Below are 19,656 nucleotides of genomic sequence, written 5' to 3' on the forward strand. Positions count from 1 at the left end.
CTTTGCCTCAGACTGTTGGCCAAGTGTCTCTTCAAACTGGGAAAGGCCATGCTGCACAGCCTGCCTCCAAGAGGGCCGCTCAGAGGCCAGGGTTTCCCACCTGTTGAGGTCCACTCCTAAGGCCTTCAGATCCCTCTTGCAGATGTCCTTGTATCGCAGCTGTGGTCTACCTGTAGGGCGATTTCCTTGCACAAGTTCTCCATAGAGGAGATCCTTTGGGATCCGGCCATCATCCATTCTCACGACATGACCCACACCCAGAAGTGTGGGACAGCATGAATGAAGAAGTTCCTTTGTTTGTGCTGTCCCAATAAATAAAACTAGAGAATCTCAAGCTTCTGAGTTTGATGGCAGGGCACAAGGTGCACGGTAAGCATTTCTGGTTTATTTGTAGCGCAGAGGCAGTGGACCAAAGATTGCATCAGGAGACATTCCTGGTTGCACTGCCTCTGCCTGACCTAATCCAAACAATACAGAAAACCATTGTTTTGTGCTGTGTGAATGAGACAAAGAAGCTACAGGCTCACATACTCTTCCTTCCCTTCTGCATTGTATGGAAGAAGAAAGCAAGCCTGCAGTCCTACATTACTCTCAAACTCAGGGAAACTGCAGTTTGTTAATTATCTAAAGGTAGAACAAGTCAGGCTATAAAACCACAATTTGATCCTCCTTTGATATCCTTATTGATATTGATAACCATAGATACTGATATTGATAACCACAATTTGATCCTCCTTTGATATCTTTGTTTATTCTAACTCCAGTTAATTAACAAAACAGTTTTCCAAATTTGTACATCGTGTGGAACTGTGGTTAGTTTTTAAGTGGAAGCAGACACTTCCATAAGCTTCTCTTTTGCCCAGGAAAAGGTGAAAGCCTGCGGCCCCCTTAAGCTTATTCACATAGTACTAAACCATAGTTTAATCTGAGCTGGGCTCCTAGCTTGGCCTGTTCACCAAAAAGGGTGATCTTCTCAGTCAAGAGCTTTTTCAAGGCTGGAGCCCAACCCCTGTTAGCCTTGAGCTTTCCTGTGAGCTGGAATTGCTTCCAGAGCTGGGACCCATCTGTATGAAATGGGTTTTCTCAGTAATGATTAGTTCTGGACAATTCTCCTTGGGTTGGATGCCCAGGTTAATATTGTCTTCCTTGAGGTAGGCACTAGCATCAGTTACCTGTGCCCCTCCATGACTAGTACCTGCTTCCTGTGTTCCTCCCTGGCTATCTACTCGCCAAGGCACATGTAAGTATTTGTGCACTTCAATAGCAGGACTGCGGCGGTCAGGATCAATAGCCATGAGGCGGCGAAACATGTGCAAGACATGAGTGGTGAAGCCTTTCCACAGACCTGGAGCCTCCCCTGGCACAGTGCGGTTCTGCCAGATACCAAATTCCTCATACTGAGAGTCAGGGCTCATTGCCACATCCCAAGGGAAGCAGCCTGTGGAGAGACAGAACAGCAGCACCCCAAAAGCCCAGACATCAAGGCTAGGATCCAGAGCTAGAGTCTCAGTGCCCTCCAGCAGGCACAGTTCAGGTGGGGAATAGGGCAGTGTGCCAGACATGGCAGCCACTGGTGTGCCTTCTAGGCGTGTCAGGCCAAAGTCGCCCAGCTTCACCTGACGGCATTCGCTATCGAAGAGCAGCACATTATCCAGCTTAATGTCTCGGTGCACCAAGGCCTGACCGTGCATGAAATCCAGTGCCTCAGCCAGCTGCCCTGCACACCGCTTCACCTGCACCTCTGGAAGGCCTTCCTGTGAAGAAAGAGGAAGGGGAGTTGAAGAGGAGCATTACAACCTATTGAACAAAGGCGGCTTCTCCCTCCTTAACAGGGTGAAAGATAAAGATCTACAGGGATACTGTACATGAGTACTTTAAAAATTACACCCAAAATGGACAGCTCTGTTGAATTGGGTGCGTACGGGGACAAGACCACAGTGGAACCAGCATTCAGTGTAATGGGATGCACTTCTGCCACTCAAATTGCAAAGCCAGGAGGAAGCTGGTCTTACATCATGGCTAGAAGGTCCACCGTGACCCCTTTTTAAATTTTACATGGAAATACTATATTCTCCTGTGATCTTCAGCTCTCCACTTTCAAAATAAGCCACACTGCCAGAGCATTCAATTGTTCTCAATACTTTAGACAGACAGACAGACAGACAGAACACACCTGTACAAGTTTATCTCCGCAACATGGAGATACCCCCCCCAAGTTTCCCCCCTCCATACCCCTGAGATCAGGATGGCACAGAGATCTCCAGCTGGTGCCAGCTCCTGCGTGAAGCCATAATGTGTGGATGTCTCCAAAGCAAAGCCAGTGGTCCGGATAAGGGCATGGTGGGAGGTGAGACAGAGAGAGATGCAGTATTCCCGCAGGAACTCCCTCTTTCCTGTCCGTTCCTTGGACATCAGCTTCAATGCCTCTGAAGTTCCTGCAAGCAAGAAGAAAAGATGTTAGCAGCTGGACAACAAAGGGGCACTTTGGTGCCACAGTAACATCAGCAACCACAGCAACTACCTCCTACTTCTTCCATTTAACACTCATATGACTTCAGTACGTGCCAGATTCAGGCACTGCAAAGACGACAGAATTCACACAACCCAGGCCAAAATGGCTTACAAATTGCATTAGATGGACTAGATGCTGCTGCTGAAAATTTATAATTAGCAGCAAGAAGTGGGAAAGGGGAACGCCAGACTGTAGTGGAGACGCAGGTCAAGAAATTCAAGATGTACAGTATTAAAATTTCAAATTTAGGGTAATTGATGATTTTTTAACAGTGGATCCAGGACTCCTTTTTCTATTCCACTGTTTCTAACAGGAACATGCAGAAATTTAACAGGTGATGCTTTTCCCATCACCTATGAGATTCACTATAATTGCAGGGAAAGCTTCACTTGCTCACACAGCAGTGCAACACTGCAATTGAAGGCACAGGAGCAATCAGGAGCAAAAGAACAAACAGCAACCTTGTCTGGAATAATGGCTTTAACAGGTGGGGCAGGGCTTTCTTGACAAACAGGCATTGACTAGTGTGTGGAGGGTTCCAAGGTAGGATTCCATCTTAGAGAAGGGACTTGGACTAGGTATTCTCAACAGCTATTCCAAGTAACCGTATGCATCTATGCCTGGGAACCATTGTGTATAAAAACATCTCAGACCACCTATCTGAAGCTAGGCTTATCATTTCTGTAGCGCCAACTGGTCTGCAAATGGGGCCAGCTCCCAGTTTGAGTGTTCTCTTGGCAAGGTGCCCTTCATCTTCAGTGAAAGAAACTAGCTCTCCTAGATTAGGGGAAGGGGCTCCATCTCAGAAACAGTGGAGGATAAGTTGAGTTCTATCCTCGTTTTAGAAATTAACAACTGTAAATCAGTATCTCCCCAGGAGGCGGCAGTATTGAGCCAGTCACAATAGAGAATATGTGCCTTCCCTTCACTGGGCAACAGATTTTCTGTCCTGGAGCTGCTGCGTTTGGGATTTGAGTTGAATCTATTGTCCAGTTTGGCTCAGTCTTGCACATGTGTATAGACAGGTCAGGCTCCTTCCTTGCTTCTTATTGCTACAGCTGTGAGACTGGTCAGCTCACTGCTTCGGCTGCTCCACTGCGCCTCGAGGGTTTTCTGCGCGCTGCCAACGCAGCACCTGTTTGCTGGCAGTCATCCACATGCCTGGGATGACACTGCTAATTAATTACAGGACTCATGAGCCAGACAAGGGCAGGGTGCAGCTTGGGCTGAGCTGCATCTGAGCCCTTGCCAGGACTTGAACTGAGCCAGGGCTAGGCCCAGACCCGGTTTCAGGAGAAGAGACATGAGTCTCTGAGGCTAAAGTCAGCCCCAGCCTGGACGTGAGGGCACTCTGATGAATCTGGCTTTCTACCGCAACTTCCATGCATTCCCTTGAACTAAAGGTTCACAATTGTCTTATCAAGAGTCAATGATAGTTTTAGACATTTTGACACCTGACACAAAAATCTCCAATAACTCTTGCTATTCCCATTCCCAAATGTTGTCAACCTAAAGGCAGAAGGAGGCTGCCCCTGGAGCCATGACCCAATGTTGGCCCGAGCAACTTGGCTGTACCCTCCAGTCCATACTGAAATTTTAAAGTGTTGATCCGATCAACTGTTTTCTCCATAATGGTGATTTACAGGCACACTGAGCAAAGTGCTCTCTCAAGCTAAACTACTGTACCACTGGGTTGCTGTGAGGATAAATGAGTTGTATGTTGTAAAACAAACATGTTCACAGAAAGATACTAGGTGGGGGGAGGGGTGACAAAGCACACCATACTGAATATATCTAACCCATAAGTTGATATTGGTGCTATACTGCTTCACTGGGACATCCTGGATACTTAGTTTGTTTATGTTGCAGAGAATTCCATGCTAGAGATTCCCAGCATCCTCCCCAACAGATCAGAATTACAGTTCCCAGAGCTCTACCCAGGGAAGAAGACAATGACCACTAGAAATCTGTAGTGTGGATATCCTCAGTCTCAGTCCTGGTTGGATGAAATACTCCAGCAAAGCCAGGGAGGAGCTGGTTAATAATGCTTGGCTGCTTCCCTGTCCCAACATGGGGTAAATGAGGCTTTGGCCCAGTGGCTCCACACATCACCCGGTTCATTTTCCAGAACCAGCTTAAGTGGTCATTGGGGGAACAGGAAAGAGGGTACAGAGAAGGCATCACTGCGCAAGCTTTCTTCAGGCTGCTCAGTAGGGTGGCTGCCAAAGGCAAAGGAGGCTGGAGCTCCAGGAGTTGGGCAAAAAGCAGATTTCAGCCAGTGAAACTTGTTGTGGAAGGAGGAGAAAAGCTGCACCTGCTGGAATTGCTTTTTTTTTTTTTGCAACTCTTAAAGGCACAGGAGCCCTGTCCTCATTTGCCTCTGGCACCCTACAACACAAGGAACGAAAAGACAAGGCAGGGTGAGCTTCCTTACCAATAGACCCAAGTCCCATAGAAGGAACAAGACAGGAATGTACAGAAACATATTTACTCTGCCCACTGATTTGGAGTGGCTTTGACACACCCCTCACCTTTCTCAAGGTGCTGCACCTGTAAAACACGTCCATAGGAGCCACTGCCCAGCTCCTTGATGATGCTGTATCTCTCCTCCACCTCCTGCTGGAGTAAGCTGTGTGAGGTGAAGGACATAAGCTGCTCCAAGAACTCCTCATTGTCCTCAGTGTCCTCCGTGTTTGCCGCCAAGCCGTTGCCTTCTTCACTAGCAGAGCCTGCAGGGAGAAGGGAAGATGGGGAAAGATGCTCACAAAACTCAAAACCCTCAAGTGCCAAGCATCTAGACAGGAATTAAGCTTCTTGCCATTTCTCAGTGGAGGCCCAAACCAAAACCTACGCATGGTGGCAGGTGCCCAATGCCAGATTGCCATAGGCTGGAGGTTCACAAGCTTTTCAAGCCTCCAGGCACCCAGTGGTTCTGAGGCCCTTAGAATCACAGTATCATAGAACAAGAGTTGGAAGGGACCTTGGAGGTTATCTACTATAATCTCCTGTTCAGTGCAAGATGCAGCATCCCTGAGAGTTGGTCATCCAGCCGCTGCTTGAAAACCTCCAATGAGAGATGGCCTGTAACTGCACAAGGCAGACTGTCCCACTGCCAGGCAGCTCTTACAGTCAGGAAATTCTTCATCATGTCCAATCTGAATCAGCTTTCTGTAGTTTCAGCCCATTGGTTCTAGTCCCACCCTTAGGAACTACAGAGAAATCCTCTCCTTCTTCTGGGTCACAGCCTTTCAGATACTTGAAGACAGTTATCATGTCTCCCCTTAGTTTTCTCCAGACTAAGCACATCAGGTTCCTTTAACCATTCCTTTTGTTACCAGACCCCTCACCATTTTCCAGTCTCATCCTATCCACTGTGTTATGGTAACAGAACAGAGTTTCACTGTCATAATAGGCTACATGGAAGTATGTGCAGCGTATTGCCAGCAGCCATTTTGTGTCCTCTTCCCCTGCAGCATGAGTACCAAAAACATCAGATTATGTTTGTCTAGACTCTAGGTTAATTGTGGACTGCTTCCCCCTTGAAGTATTGCTAGGAAAGTGGATTGGAAAAAGCCCAGATGGTGGAAGGGGGAATCCTGCACCCCTTTACACTAGGTTGGGCAGCAGTGGATATGCCTTGGATTTGCCTTGGGTTTTTGCTGCCCAGGACTGTGTCTGCTGTGCTCCTTGGAGAGACTTCCTTGAGATAAGACAGTGACATGGTGGAACTGCTAAGACCAAAAGGACAGAAGTGCATAATTGCAGTTCATACAAATGCATTATCTGGCAACACAGAGCCTTTCACTGATTCTTCTGTGTAATGCCCCTCCTGTGTGTTGCACAGTTCTCATTCATTTAGTTAGGGCCTTGCTGGTGGTTTCTACTCTGAATTGCCAGAAATCAGATACACATGATCCTAAGAGAACTGAAACAAGGGAGGGGAGAGGAGAATTGTTAAATAACCCCTGGGTGCAAAGAGCCAATCCAGCAACAGGCTGGGCTGCTGGAAACTGGATCTGAGCCAGCACAGTGGCATCTTTCTGCTATCGCGCACACCGCAGGGGAACATTCCCTTCATGCCGCTTACGTGTGTGGTAGCAAGTGACTCTGCAGTTTTAGATCCCAGAAAGACCTTCAACGGGAATTAAAGCAATGCCTGAGGACAGGGGAGGCTGACAAACACTAAAGATCTGCAGCCCAAGGAACAAGAATGGGAGTTGGCAGTTGACAGAGTTTTCCCCATGTGTTCAGTTAGTACAGCTAGCAGCTTATGCTGTGCTCACCTAACAACTTGTGTTCCCATGTCCCGTTGCCATTTGTTTCCTGCTTCCAGGATTTTGGTTTCAAGCCAAAAGCAATTGAGAGGCAAGTATGTGAAACAAATTCTCCTACTTCAAGTTAGTTTGTAAAAGAAATGGACATCTATATTCTCTTATTATTGTTGATGCCAATATCCACAATTATTGATGCTATTAGAGGAGTCAGGTGTATAACGTACAACATTTCATATGTTAATACTTAAATCGAGTACTGTAGAATAATTATGGCCCAATCCTCTCCCCCCTCCCTGCCACCAGAACTAGCATTTCAGCAGTGGGGTTTGCTTTATAGCTGTTGCAAACAGCCTAAGGTAAATTCAACCTGTGAAGCAGGATGAACTGTCTTCCTTGCTAGGAGGGTCTGCCCCCCAGAGTTTCGGATGGGATTTCAAATTCTTAGGTGGGCCAAACTATGCTTCAGATGGTGCAGTGTGCTCACTAGGCCCACCCTGGCTACTGCTCTACTGGCCAGGATTTGTCCACTGATTTGGAAGAACACTCATGTGGCCATGGAATGAAACTTGATGGGCAACCATTTGGCCTCCGCACAATTTATTTCCAAGAAGAAGTATGGGGTTAAAAGTTGCTTGGAAGCCCGCCTTTCTAAATTCAGGGTCATTTCTCATGAAACCAAAAGAACTTGATACTCATGGTTGTCAGTCATTGTGGGATGGAGATTGGAAGCAGAAGCCTTTTAACCAAGAGAAGGGAGTTAATTAACCTGTGGACCATAGTCATCTCCCCCAGCATCTCCCCCAGCTCTTTGATGCATAAGCCATCAGTCTTGGTGCATAAGTCACTCCCACTTGTGAGTGAGCTTAGGAGTCAGCGATGAGTCAGTTTGCAAATTTGGTACCATAAAACGCACTGGCAAGGACAGTGATCACACAGGGATTTTTGGCTAACACAGTAGCAACAAAGAAGCCATAAATGGCATAGAAAACCCTCTGAAGCCTTTGCCTTACCATCCACAACCACACACATCCACAGCTTCACACATCTCTTGGCCACATTCATTTATGCAGTTCCCCGCGAGTTTTGTTTTTTTTAAACTTTGAGAAAAATCCTTCAACAAACATTGTAGGTGTAGTTCAAGTTAGAAAGATTAACTGAATCTTCAAAGGGTATAAAATATTTGCTTGAACGATATTGTAAAACCTGTGTAGTACAGTGATTACATGCAAATCTAGGAGATCTGAGCTACAAACTCATTGGGTGACCTTGGGCTAGTCACACTCTCTCAGCCTTCCTTACTTCAAAGGGGGGGGGGTTGTTATGAGGATAAAATTAGGGAGCAGCCATGTACACTATGTTGAGCTCCTGGGAGAAAAGATGAAATGCAAATACATGCATTTCCCTTAACTGGGTTAGCTTCTGAGATACAGTATATTTCCCATGGGAAATTCTGTACGTGATGCATAGTAGAAAACACCAAGGGTGACTGGCAGTATTTTCCTCAATCTGTAAACTATCCTGTATTCTGTATTCTATACTGCAGCGAGTCATGGACTCTTCGCTCACAACAGGAGAGGAAACTGAATGCTTTCCACATGCGCTGCCTCCGACACATTCTCGGCATCACCTGGCTGGACAAAGTTCCAAACAACACAGTCCTGGAACGTGCTGGAATCCCTAGCATGTAGGCACTGCTGAAACAGAGACGCCTGCGTTGGCTCGGTCATGTCGTGAGAATGGATGATGGCCGGATCCCAAAGGATCTCCTCTATGGAGAACTTGTGCAAGGAAAGCGCCCTACAGGTAGACCACAGCTGCGATACAAGGAAATCTGCAAGAGGGATCTGAAGGCCTTAGGAGTGGACCTCAACAAGTGAGAAACCCTGGCCTCTGAGCGGCCCGCTTGAAGGCAGGCTGTGCAGCATGGCCTTTCCCAGTTTGAAGAGACACTTGGCCAACAGTCTGAGGCTAAGAGGCAAAGAAGGAAGGCCCATAGCCAGGGAGACAGACCAGGGACAGACTGCACTTGCTCCCGGTGTGGAAGGGATTGTCACTCCCGGATTGGCCTTTTCAGCCACACTAGACGCTGTTCCAGAACCACCTTTCAGAGCGTGATACCATAGTCTCTCGAGACTGAAGGTTGCCAACAAACAAACTATCCAAGTTAGGGCACAATCCTAACCCACTTTCCAGCACCAACATAAGGACAATGCAGCTTCAAGGGAAGGGAACAAACATTCCCTTACTTTGAAGAGGCCTTCATGAGTGCCCCCCGACTGCAGGATGCAGCACACATTCCACTGGCACAGCTATGCCAGTGCTGGAAAGTGGGTTAGGATTTAGAACTTAGTGTTCCACGTCTAGGAGAAGGGAGAAGGATTTCTAAGGCACAGAGTTTCATTTTCAGGCTTGTTTGAATCTTCCACACATCTGGTAGAAATTGCACCTGGCCTGGTTTTCTCTCACTACAAAACTGATGCCTGGACAGTTTATTAGATAGTGTAGATCTCTATGGGGCATCAGCTTCAGTGTCACTCAGCAAAAAGGTGCAAGGAGGAGGCAAGGGGGTGCCTTGCACTCTTGGGTTGTGTGGATTTGCTCTTTTCCTTGTAGGAAATTGCTGACCGGGTAGTGGGTGCCAGGTTCCCCTTGCACAGCGATATTAGAGCTCCTGCTGTGGCAGAATCTCACACTCTGTGGAACTGGCTCTTCACACCACAGGGAGAGTATATGGGCCAGTTGGGAAAAGGTGTCAGCTACCTGTCTGCCTGGCTGGTCAACAATTACTTCTGCAAAACATTCACTCCTCATCCCATTCCCAACAACGGAAGTGCAAAAAATTCACATTCCCTTCCATCCAAACATTAAACTTAAAGTGACCCATCACCACCAGGACCTAGTCCACAGCCTGCCCCTGAGTATTCACAAAGTGTCTTTCCTTCACAACTGAGCAAGTAAAATCAGTTTCCCTACTGATTACTAGGAGGTAATGAACCTGTGGGGCAGATTGACTTCTTCACACCTCTCAATTTAGAAATTAGACACTAAACCCCACCACAAGTCTTCCAATGTGGCCGGTAATTCAGTCAGTCTCCTGCTGGCACAGGGATCCCACACAACCATTCCTGCAACACCTTTTAGGAAACACAGTGCTTTACAACTCTGTTCTTGTTTTTCTTTGCAAAGGCTAGAGATTTGCAAGTTGAGCCCAAGGTTTTTATGACTTGCTCAATGACATCCCAGTGAGATTCATGAACTGAGCTAAAAGGTTTTTTATATACCACATTAATTTTCTAACATTAATTTCTTTTTAGCTGCCCAGAATTCATCCCTTTTGCAGGAATGTCACTCAGTGCTTTTTTTCCAGGTTTTGCAGATGCAAGTTCTGTCTGACAAAGGTAAACATCCAGTGCAAGAAAGAAAGGATAATGAAGGCCAAAACAGATGTGGCATGGGAGATCTACAGTCAGATATCTCTGGAAATATAAAGGAATCCTAGTATCATACCTGTATTTTTTTCTCCCTCAGTTGCAGGGCTAATAGCTTTGAAAGATTATTTAGATCTGAAAAACGATACTGTGGGAAGGAGTAATCTTTCCCACCCACTACACAGTTCCAGTGCTCAAGTCAAAGATAGAACCAAATTGCTTTAAAGATGGGAGGGTGTTTTTTTTTCTTTTTAAGAGAGATTGAATTATGAATCTCCCATATCACGTTTGTTTTTCAGTCTTCACACCACACAATACAACCAATACGGCTAATGGTTGGTTGGCAACCTTCAGTCTCGAAAGAGACCCTGACAGCTAATAAACAATTTAAACTAACCAATGTTAACAATAACCTTTCTGCTGCTAATAACATCAGTGCAACTGTTACCCTGCACATGTCCAATCTTGTCTGATCTCGGAAGCTAAGCAGGCTCAGGCCTGGTTAGTACTTGGATGGGAGACCGCCTGGGAATACTGGGTGCTGTAGGCTTATACCATAGTCTTTCGAGACTGAAGGTTGCCAACCAAGTAAAACAATATTTGTTTTTCCTGGTCTAAATTAAGGCTGGCTCAATCCAATAGATAACCCAAGCAGATGCCTGGGGCAGAACATTTTCCAGGAGATAAGTTAGAAAACTCTCTTGGGAGGGGAGGAGTTATCACTTCTCCCCAGCCTTGCATCCACAATTTTTGCAATGGAAAGTTCTGGTCCAGTCACGTGTGACTCACATGGAGAAGAGCAAAGCTGTTGCCCTAAGGTAAACACTTGAGAGGGAGAATACAAGTACTTCCTGCCATAATTTTCCCAAGTGCTGCCCCTTTTCTATGATCCAGTCCTATGAAGCAGGGGAAAAGGAAAATTGGGAAAGAGAGGAAAAGTTATTGCCTCCAACTTGTATACATAGGTACATGCATGTTCAGAATAAAAACTGTTCACAATAAAAAATTAAAAGTGGGTACAAGTTTACGTTAATCTGTTGGGCAGATCAATCCTAAACTTCTCAGTGCCTAGAGGAACAGCAGCACAAAAATGGCAACTGCTGTAGCCTGCAGGTGCCAGGAAGCATTTGTTCCCTTCTGCTGAGTAAGGACACAGGCCCCGTAATGGGGCTTCTCAAGTCTGTACTGGCTCTTTTGCCAGTGCAGACTTGAGAACATCCATGTCAGTTTTTTCAGCCCGACACAGAGGATAGGTTTCAGCAGAGGAGGCCTCCATCAGTTTCACCCCTCTCCTGGGCTGGTTCCTCCCCCTGGCATTGCCCTCCCCCTGCCACAGAATGCCTCCCCCACCAGGAAAGCTTGCACTGCTGCCTTACCTTCCTCTAAGCAGCATCCTTCCAACACTGGGCCCAGTACCGACTGGCACTGCCTGGACACCGGCACTCCTTCCTCCAAGGGTGCCATAAACATACTTTACAACACATTTACAGCACCTAGCACCAGTGCTGGAGCTCAGTGCCAGCATTATGGGCCTTTAGGACTGGGCCCTAAATCACCTGTCCTTTAGAACAAAGGAACTGGGAAATTTAAGACATTTTATACAAAGTGGATTATAAAGAGCATGACTTTTTCCCTCAGAGGAATCACACCACCACTCACACATATCCTAAACCCCACTGACACAAAAAAGATGGGAGGAAAATCATTTTTTGAACCCATTCCATTAGAAGAATTTCTGTAACCTGATTCTTCTGAGAAAAGTCAGACTATTGGAAATAATGTCTGGTCTCTGGCTCAAAAAATCCAAATGCAAGAATAGTTTATTTGATTCTACCAGAAGAAATGTAGTTAATGTAGCCTTACTCAGGTCCTTTTATTTTTAAAAAAAAATGCAAAAAAAAACAACAGAATAAGCCAGGCTACAATCAGCTTGCACATGTGATCTCTTATTTATTGCACTGAACATTTAAACCTGAAAATCAGATCTTTGCACCACTTGTTTTAATATACATATTTCATGGACAAGCCATTCCAAGATAAACAGATTGCCTCTCTCGCTTTAGGTTTCTCAGTCGACTATTGTTCTCTCAGTTTCCAGCTGTCTCAGACCAAAGAGCTGGTTTAATCTCTCTTGAACCACGATGGCTAGTAGGTGTTGATTGATTGATCCACTGTGAATATGTCTAATCCATCTTTGGACTCAATGATCCTTTTAGCTTTGACAACATCCCTCAGCAACAGAATTCTCCTTCCTTGCTCTGCTCATATTGATGGACTTGTGCCTACAAGTTTGGCTTTTGCTCTTTTTGGCCTGCCAGGATTACATTCTCTCTGGAAGAAATGTTTGGGGTTTTGTTTTGTTTTTTAGCCAATCCCTCCTACCTTTCTATTGCCTGATGATACCTTTGGAAATGAAGATGAAGTTTGAGTCCACTGCCTTTTGCCCATAAATGCCCTTTGCTCATGCCACAACCTATGCATGACCACAAAGAGGTGATTGGAATTGATATTCAGTTAAGAGCCACAGTGGCAAGAGTGTTGGTTGAGCACTGGGGAATCCAGGTTCAAATCTCTGGTCAGCTGCTAAACTCACTGGGTGGATTGGTCACTATCTCTCAGTCTAACCTACCTTATAGACTTGTTGTGGGCCCAAAGGAGGGAATGTATGGGACTCTGAGCACCCTAAATGAAGGGTGTGATAAAAATAAATACATGGTCAAGGTCTGATATTTGAATACAGTCCCAAGCTATCTGTTACCTACAGAAGTTAATTTGAGCCAGGGCTCACCAAGTCTTCACCCAGAACTTGTTTTAGATAAATAAATGTTAAGGTTCAATAGAGTGATATTAGCTGCACTTAGAAGAGCTGTACCTGCGCATTTGCAAATTTCAACCTGAGAATGACGTTTCCAGGTGTTCATGTATCACGATATGAAGATGAAATGATGTTTTCAATCTCTAACTACTTGATTCAGGACTGGTTTATTTAGACAATACTTGATAGCCCCTTTTTGCATGGTGATGAATGGAATTAGGCACTTCTGCTCCTTCTCCCAAAGCAACTTTTCCCCTTTTACTAATTGCAGGGGAGGGGCATAGGATAATTAATCCAAGCCACCCTCTCACACCCGATCCATACACTAAAAACTAGTATATGGATTATTGGGGTAGGGGGGCATATGGTGATTGGGGAAGAAACTTGAAATCTGTGTCTCCCTTCTTTCCCCTGATCTGCCCCTATGCAATGGCCAAAATCAGTAGACTCCACTACTGCCATAAAGACAAAATGAAGTAGAAAGAGAATATCCTCAAAAGCCTCCTCCTAGCACCACCTGTTCGGTAATGTGAAGCCATGTGTTGTGGAGGACTTGGACAAGGCTCTGACCAAGTTTGGCCAACTACAATCAGAAAAGGGTTAAAACGTTAAAAATAAAAATACAGGGTGGGGTGAATGATTCAAGGTGCAAAATAAAAACAAAACAGGCTTAGAAAATGGCTTGGGCATTGGTGGTACCCTGGTACAGATCTTAGCAAAATACAAGCCAATGTAAAAACAAATATGAAAGCAATTCCCTACCATGTCTAAATTTCACTGTTCACTAATTGAACCCACCCTAGTATCCGTCAAAGGAGTCCATTACACCATTCTGATACCCAGGGTTCTAAGAAGGGGGTTGCAAGGGGGGGTATATTGATCTTGGAACTGGGGTCAAAAGTGGGGCCTAGCAGCCAAAAAGAGCCAGAAAAGGGGGCCTGGGAGCCAAATTCACATCTGAATAGAGAAAGAAAGGGGCCCAAAAGAAACTTTGTTCCCCTTAATAAAATTCGTCTTAGTGGCTTTGCTGGGGCATTCTGGTGATCATGCACAGATGCTTTCTCTTACAGAGCCAAATTGAAACACAAACAAGCATCCTTCAGCTTGGCCCAATGCAATTCTCCTGTTGGATGTTCCCTTCCTGCACTCTGACCTGGTTAGGTGGGCTCAGACAGGTGCAGTCAGCTGGCACATACCAATCCCAGCGCTTGGGCTGACTAGGACACAAAACACTGCATTTTGGTGTTTAAGATATTTTCCAGAAATTAAAATAGATTACTTTTCCAGTTGGAAATAACACTGTGGCTGCAACTGCTGACACTATATCACCTACCTAGTACACTTTTAAAGTCCTTAAAATTGATAAGAACTTTCAATTCCAAGAGAACTGCAATGAGAACTTGGAATAAAGACACATAACACCGCTTTCAGCCTTTCAAATCACAAAATCTGTGAAAAAATAAAACCATTTTCAAACACCCCTAATAATGACCTAGTGATATAGTTTTTTAATGGCACTGATTTCAGAGGGTCCTTCTCACTGAACACACTGAAGCTTTCCATAAGAGAAACATATGGCAAAGAAGAAGAAAGCAAGAGCAATTTGATCCTCACAGGATGGTTCAAATTAAATGTCCCCTGTGTTTAGCAAAAGAGGAAAAAGGCACCAGCAAGAGGAGATGGAAGTTTGGCATCCCACTCCTCACCCCACAAAGAGGTACTGGTTCTTCAAGTATTGTCTAAAACAACTTGCACATTGTTATGTATTAATCTGAGTTAATGTTTTCTCCACAAAGACACGTAATCACAAAGGACCCTGCAGGCTTTCAAACATTTGTTTGCTTGCTTGTTTATGTAAAAAAGGAATGCTTTATGTCAAAAAGTTATGAAAGTTACATTAATTGAGCCATGCATGTTACCATGAAATGTAATACAGTGAGCATTATAAAGAAAAGGACCAGATTTGCCTCCTGAGAAGTGCTTCCTGAGCAACATTAATTCCCTAGATTCTCTGGGAAAAGCCATGATATAATGTTACAAAATCCATTTGCATTTGTGGTGCAGGAGTCCCTCTGTATGCAGGGGAATTGGTTCCAGGACCCTTCATTGATATCAAAATCCACGGATGCTCAAGTCCCTTATATAAAATGGCCAGTGATCACTATCTGCATGGTTGACCACCTTGAGTTACATGATGGAAGAAAGATAGGATATATTATTGCCCAACACTAGACTTACCTGCCATTGTCCCACCTGTAATGGAGCCAGAGTGCTGCCTGCCACAGACCCATGCTGAAAAGGCTTACCTTGGCGCTGATGTTGAGCCGGAATGCGGAGGCTCCTCTTCCCCCACCCAACGGCCCTTTGCATGCTGCCAAGATGAGGCTCACACTGGCTGGCACAGAGCAACAAGACCCAAGCAAAAAGGTCCCTATCCCGATGAGGTCCCTATCCGGATGTGCACTGAACACATCGGGACAGGACCTCAATGGTACTACATAAATTATAATTATTGTATTGGCAATGGGGGAAGGCAACGAAGAGAGAGAAATTTCAGGTAGAGGTAAGCAAAGGTAACAAGAGCTGAATGAGCCCTCAAACCACTTCAAATAACATGTTTTTGGGGGTTTCAATCTAAACTCAAAATATGAGATATTAACAGGAAATAATTTGTCTTCTATATTCCAAAATTCTGAAGGATTCTTTTGACATATTAGGTATTCCTGTATTACCGCTGACTGTTAGGAAGTTTTCACATGACCCAAACCTTCGAATCAACAGGTTTTGTTTACAGTGGGGCTGACCTGAACTGGTTGTTGGAATTAGAGCTTTGAGATGTTTCACTTTTCATCAACAACTATCACATGTGTGGTGCTGATATTTTTTAAGAGAAGGTTTGAATTTAGCACTTCAAAAAAGGATGAACTGACCGTTTAAAAACAGCTGAAAATGTTCACAGATCTAGTCTAATGTTAGTAGGCATCTGTTATCTGGCCTTCATAAAAGTTATGTTTTCCTTTTAAAAAAATATAATGAAGTACTGTTTCTAAAACTGCGATCCTGAGCACACTTTCTCGGCAGTACGCTCTCCAATAGCTTGATCCTATGCATGTCTACACAGGTAATCGGGTATAGGATTGCAGCCTGAAACTTTGTGGACTTACCTCCAGATACATAAACAGACTTGCTTGAGCTGTGCCTTGTCTATGTACATGTTGGCAACCTTCAGTCTCAAAAGACTATGGTATCACTCTGAAGAAATTCATGGTTTGACAAATGTAGGATGCAAAGAGGATTGAACCAGTACTTCAAGGAAACCCAACAGTTTCTCCAGATGTGATTATGGTTATCACGACCATGAACACAATGTGAGAACCTGTGTTTTGAATGATCACTTTTGCATATTTTCTGGAACTCATCCAAGTCTACAAAATTGCTAACCAACCAACAGCACAATATTTATTCCTTACACTGATGAGTAAGTGGTAACAAGGAAAGCAGTACACAAAGACCACAGAAGACAGCAGGGATCCTTTCAGTAGAAAGGCACAGGAAATACAACATTCAGACATGAAAAGCACTTAAAAAGAAAAGTCCTTATGCAGCCAGTTTGCCTAGAATAAATTATGCAGACATGTGATTATTAACTTAAGAATATGCACTCTGCTGAGATGTACAAAACTCCTCCTGCCAAATGAGCAGTTCAGTCTAAAATATTTGCAAATGCACACAAATTTTAGCTAATTAAATGCAACATAACATCATGCTTAGGCAGGCAGAAAGACAGAGATGGTGGGGGACCAGCAGATGTACCCCTTATCTCTGTTGGTTGAGGCAAGTGTTCTCCTAGACCTTACCTTGGTCTTGGGGGCATTTCTGAACTGGTGCCATATCAGAAGACTGTGAAAATACAACAGCAGACCATTCTCCTGTTGCTGTCTGTCTCTTTTGTGGTATAGTATCTGTCTGTCCAGGTGACATCGTTCTTGGTGCCCGCTTGCCTGTTTCTGTCCTGGCCCTAGCTCTGTGTGTGTCTGTGTGTGCACACAGAGTGTGCAGAAAGTTGCAAAACAGTAAGAGCTTTCTGTGTGCTCAGCGAGCTAGTTGTGCCTGTGATCGCTGAGGCCGCCCTGACTGGTTCTAATCTCCCACACTGTGAGAAGAAGGCAGCATGTGTCACAGACACAAGCCGGGCAGGCTTCCAAAGATAGGCTGGGAAGCAAGGGGAGGGAAGTGAATGGATGGCGACAATGCACAGCACCAGGGCTAATACGGGTTCCTCTACCTGTGAGCAGTGGATGGTCAGACACTGCACAAAACCAAAGTCCTCTGCACAAGGTTAGCAATCCAGAAGGAGAAATGAAAAATAGCCAGTGGATAAGAGAGACAGAAAGATAAAAATGGAAATAAAAAGAAAAAGCAAGACTTGGGGGGATGCAGATAGCAAGATTAATTCTAATTAACAGGACAGAGTGCTAAATTTACAGGGAGTTCACAAACACATGTTCATTATTCAGTTACTACTGCATCAAATGATGATTCGCATGAAGTGCCTGACAACTGCAGGTCAAAATACACAGGTAGAATCATCATATCACACTTGATATCGCCTTCTATGTAATGCTTTTACTAGGAGTAGTTCATGCATTCAGGTGTGAGTCATCAAATGATAACAAGAGAGATCAGATATTGAATGTTCTGGTCAATGCAGAAATATGCAAGAACTATTTGGAAGATGTTTACCATGTAGAGAAATAATCCTTAGGAACAGACTAGATGTGAATGGCAGTTTATAAGAAAATAAGCATGCAAGGTAAGATACGTTGGACCTTTCCCTTGTCCACAACTTACCTCCCAAGCCACAAATTCCCCAATATAATTTTCAGTTGGGAACTGAATGATGTTCAGTTGGGAACATCATCATCATCACAATAGGCTTTTCTTCCTATACATATGCATCACTCCTGAGATACTCTGCCCACAATAAAGAAACAGGAGATACTTTCCAGAATAGTCAGGTAATAAGAGTTTGGCTTGTGTAATGAAAAAGAGTCCGAGCTGGAAAACCTAGCAGGAGACACAAGTTCTGTGAGTTTGCAGCAAAAGTTGGCAGTGCATAGCACTGATTGGCTAGTACATATAAAATCACAAATCCACCCCCAATTCCCAAAGCTGTTTTGCAACACTTTTTAAATGTATTGTGTTTTTTTAGATGATGAATGCTCAGATTAATAACATGTATGCAGCACTTCAAAAAAACTGAAAAAGGTAAGCAACACCTTCAAGCATGAGAAGACCCAAGATGGGTCTTACTCAAAACAAATGACTGGACCACCATTCAACTTGCCGATAAGTGCATCCTGTCATTTACATTGTGAATGTGGGAGTAAACCAGGTTTTGAAGAAAAATCTGCTGAGACACCTTTTACAATGCTCCATCTATACAGTATATATACCATAGGTTGCCTTTGTCAAGCCACTATTCTCTCAAGCTCAACCTTTTCACCCATATGTAATGTGAAATCAATGGCATGCTTTACACTGCTGTGGAGATATAATGCATGGGGAGACCTTTAAATAGTTGAAGGGTACTATATAAATGTTCAGGGATTAGTACTTAAGGATGCTTTTAGATACTACATTAACCCCATTTCTAATAATAGAGTCAAATAAACGTTATTCTTGCATTCATGTTACTTTGAGCCAGAGATTATATCAAATAACATTATAGCTCCATAACTGGAATTCCTTTATGCTAGATGGTGCTAACTTTACTGTGAAGCCTTTTGTGGGAGGGTAAACTTGTGGAGCACAGTATACGTTCACCTTTCAAGTCTAGAGACACTGAAGATTTTTTTAATGGAAAAGCAGTAGTAAATAATAATAGTTTTCCCTGAGGACAGAAATTTGTGCTAGGGCTGTACTATTACAGATAGAAGGTTAAAACTAATGAGATTCAATTCTTCTTACACAAGCATTTCTTTCACAAAGACAACTAGGAACTATTTGTACAGAGCTGTAGTTCACATGTCTCCATTATATTTATTTGTCATTCTAAAATATTTGTATCCCACATTTTTCCTCAGAAGTGTCCAGTGTAGTTATGAGCTTAGGCTCATAATTGGGTGCCCTTCGGAGAGTAAGGTGGAATACAAATCAAATAAATAAATAAATAAATAATACCAATAAAACAAAATGAACAAGCCAAACAAACAATACAAAGAATAATTCTCAGTGACATCTATGGGGAAGGGCATTTTGTGTATGTGAAAAATTCCCCTCTGCAGTCCACAGGAGTGCACGAGTGTACCACTTCAGATTCTCCGCCACCAGTTGGCCATCCTCTCCTATAGGTCATGGCAAGCTGAAATGAATGCTTCTCCATATGGTGACACAGTATTTATCATGTTGGAGGCAAGGCAAACGCTTCAGGACAGGTTTCTCTGACATGGTAAATATGAATATGAACTGTCACCACAGGGTAGCACATTACTAAGAAATATACCCTGGAACACCTGGTGAAGTACTGAAAATAATTTTTTAATGAATTTATCACTCCACTGGCGTTCCGGGAGGGAGCAAAACGCTATGTTGTTTCAGGCGCAGGGACACTTGTGTAAAGCGTTC

At 44.2% G+C, this 19,656-nt stretch overlaps 1 protein-coding gene across 3 annotated transcripts; it reads right to left on the reverse strand.

Moving 5' to 3' along the window:
• LOC136654431 (uncharacterized serine/threonine-protein kinase SBK3-like) lies at window positions 1-17,189 on the reverse strand. Of its 3 annotated transcripts, none has more exons than XM_066631449.1 (4): window positions 16,887-17,189; window positions 5,044-5,241; window positions 2,233-2,435; window positions 1-1,754 (listed from the first exon to the last, which is right to left on the reverse strand). In XM_066631449.1, the coding sequence occupies exons 1-4, from the start codon at window positions 17,008-17,010 to the stop codon at window positions 990-992; spliced, it is 1,290 nt and encodes a 429-aa protein (XP_066487546.1). In that variant the 5' UTR covers window positions 17,011-17,189; the 3' UTR covers window positions 1-989. The 3 variants fall into 3 exon arrangements, with proteins under 3 accessions (XP_066487546.1, XP_066487547.1, XP_066487548.1); XM_066631450.1 differs by lacking the exon at window positions 16,887-17,189 and adding an exon at window positions 15,336-15,414; XM_066631451.1 differs by lacking the exon at window positions 16,887-17,189 and adding an exon at window positions 15,268-15,350.
• Window positions 17,190-19,656: the final 2,467 nt, after the last annotated feature.

The sequence above is a fragment of the Tiliqua scincoides genome, chromosome 5 (genome assembly GCF_035046505.1).
Source record: "Tiliqua scincoides isolate rTilSci1 chromosome 5, rTilSci1.hap2, whole genome shotgun sequence".
NCBI lineage: Eukaryota > Metazoa > Chordata > Lepidosauria > Squamata > Scincidae > Tiliqua > Tiliqua scincoides.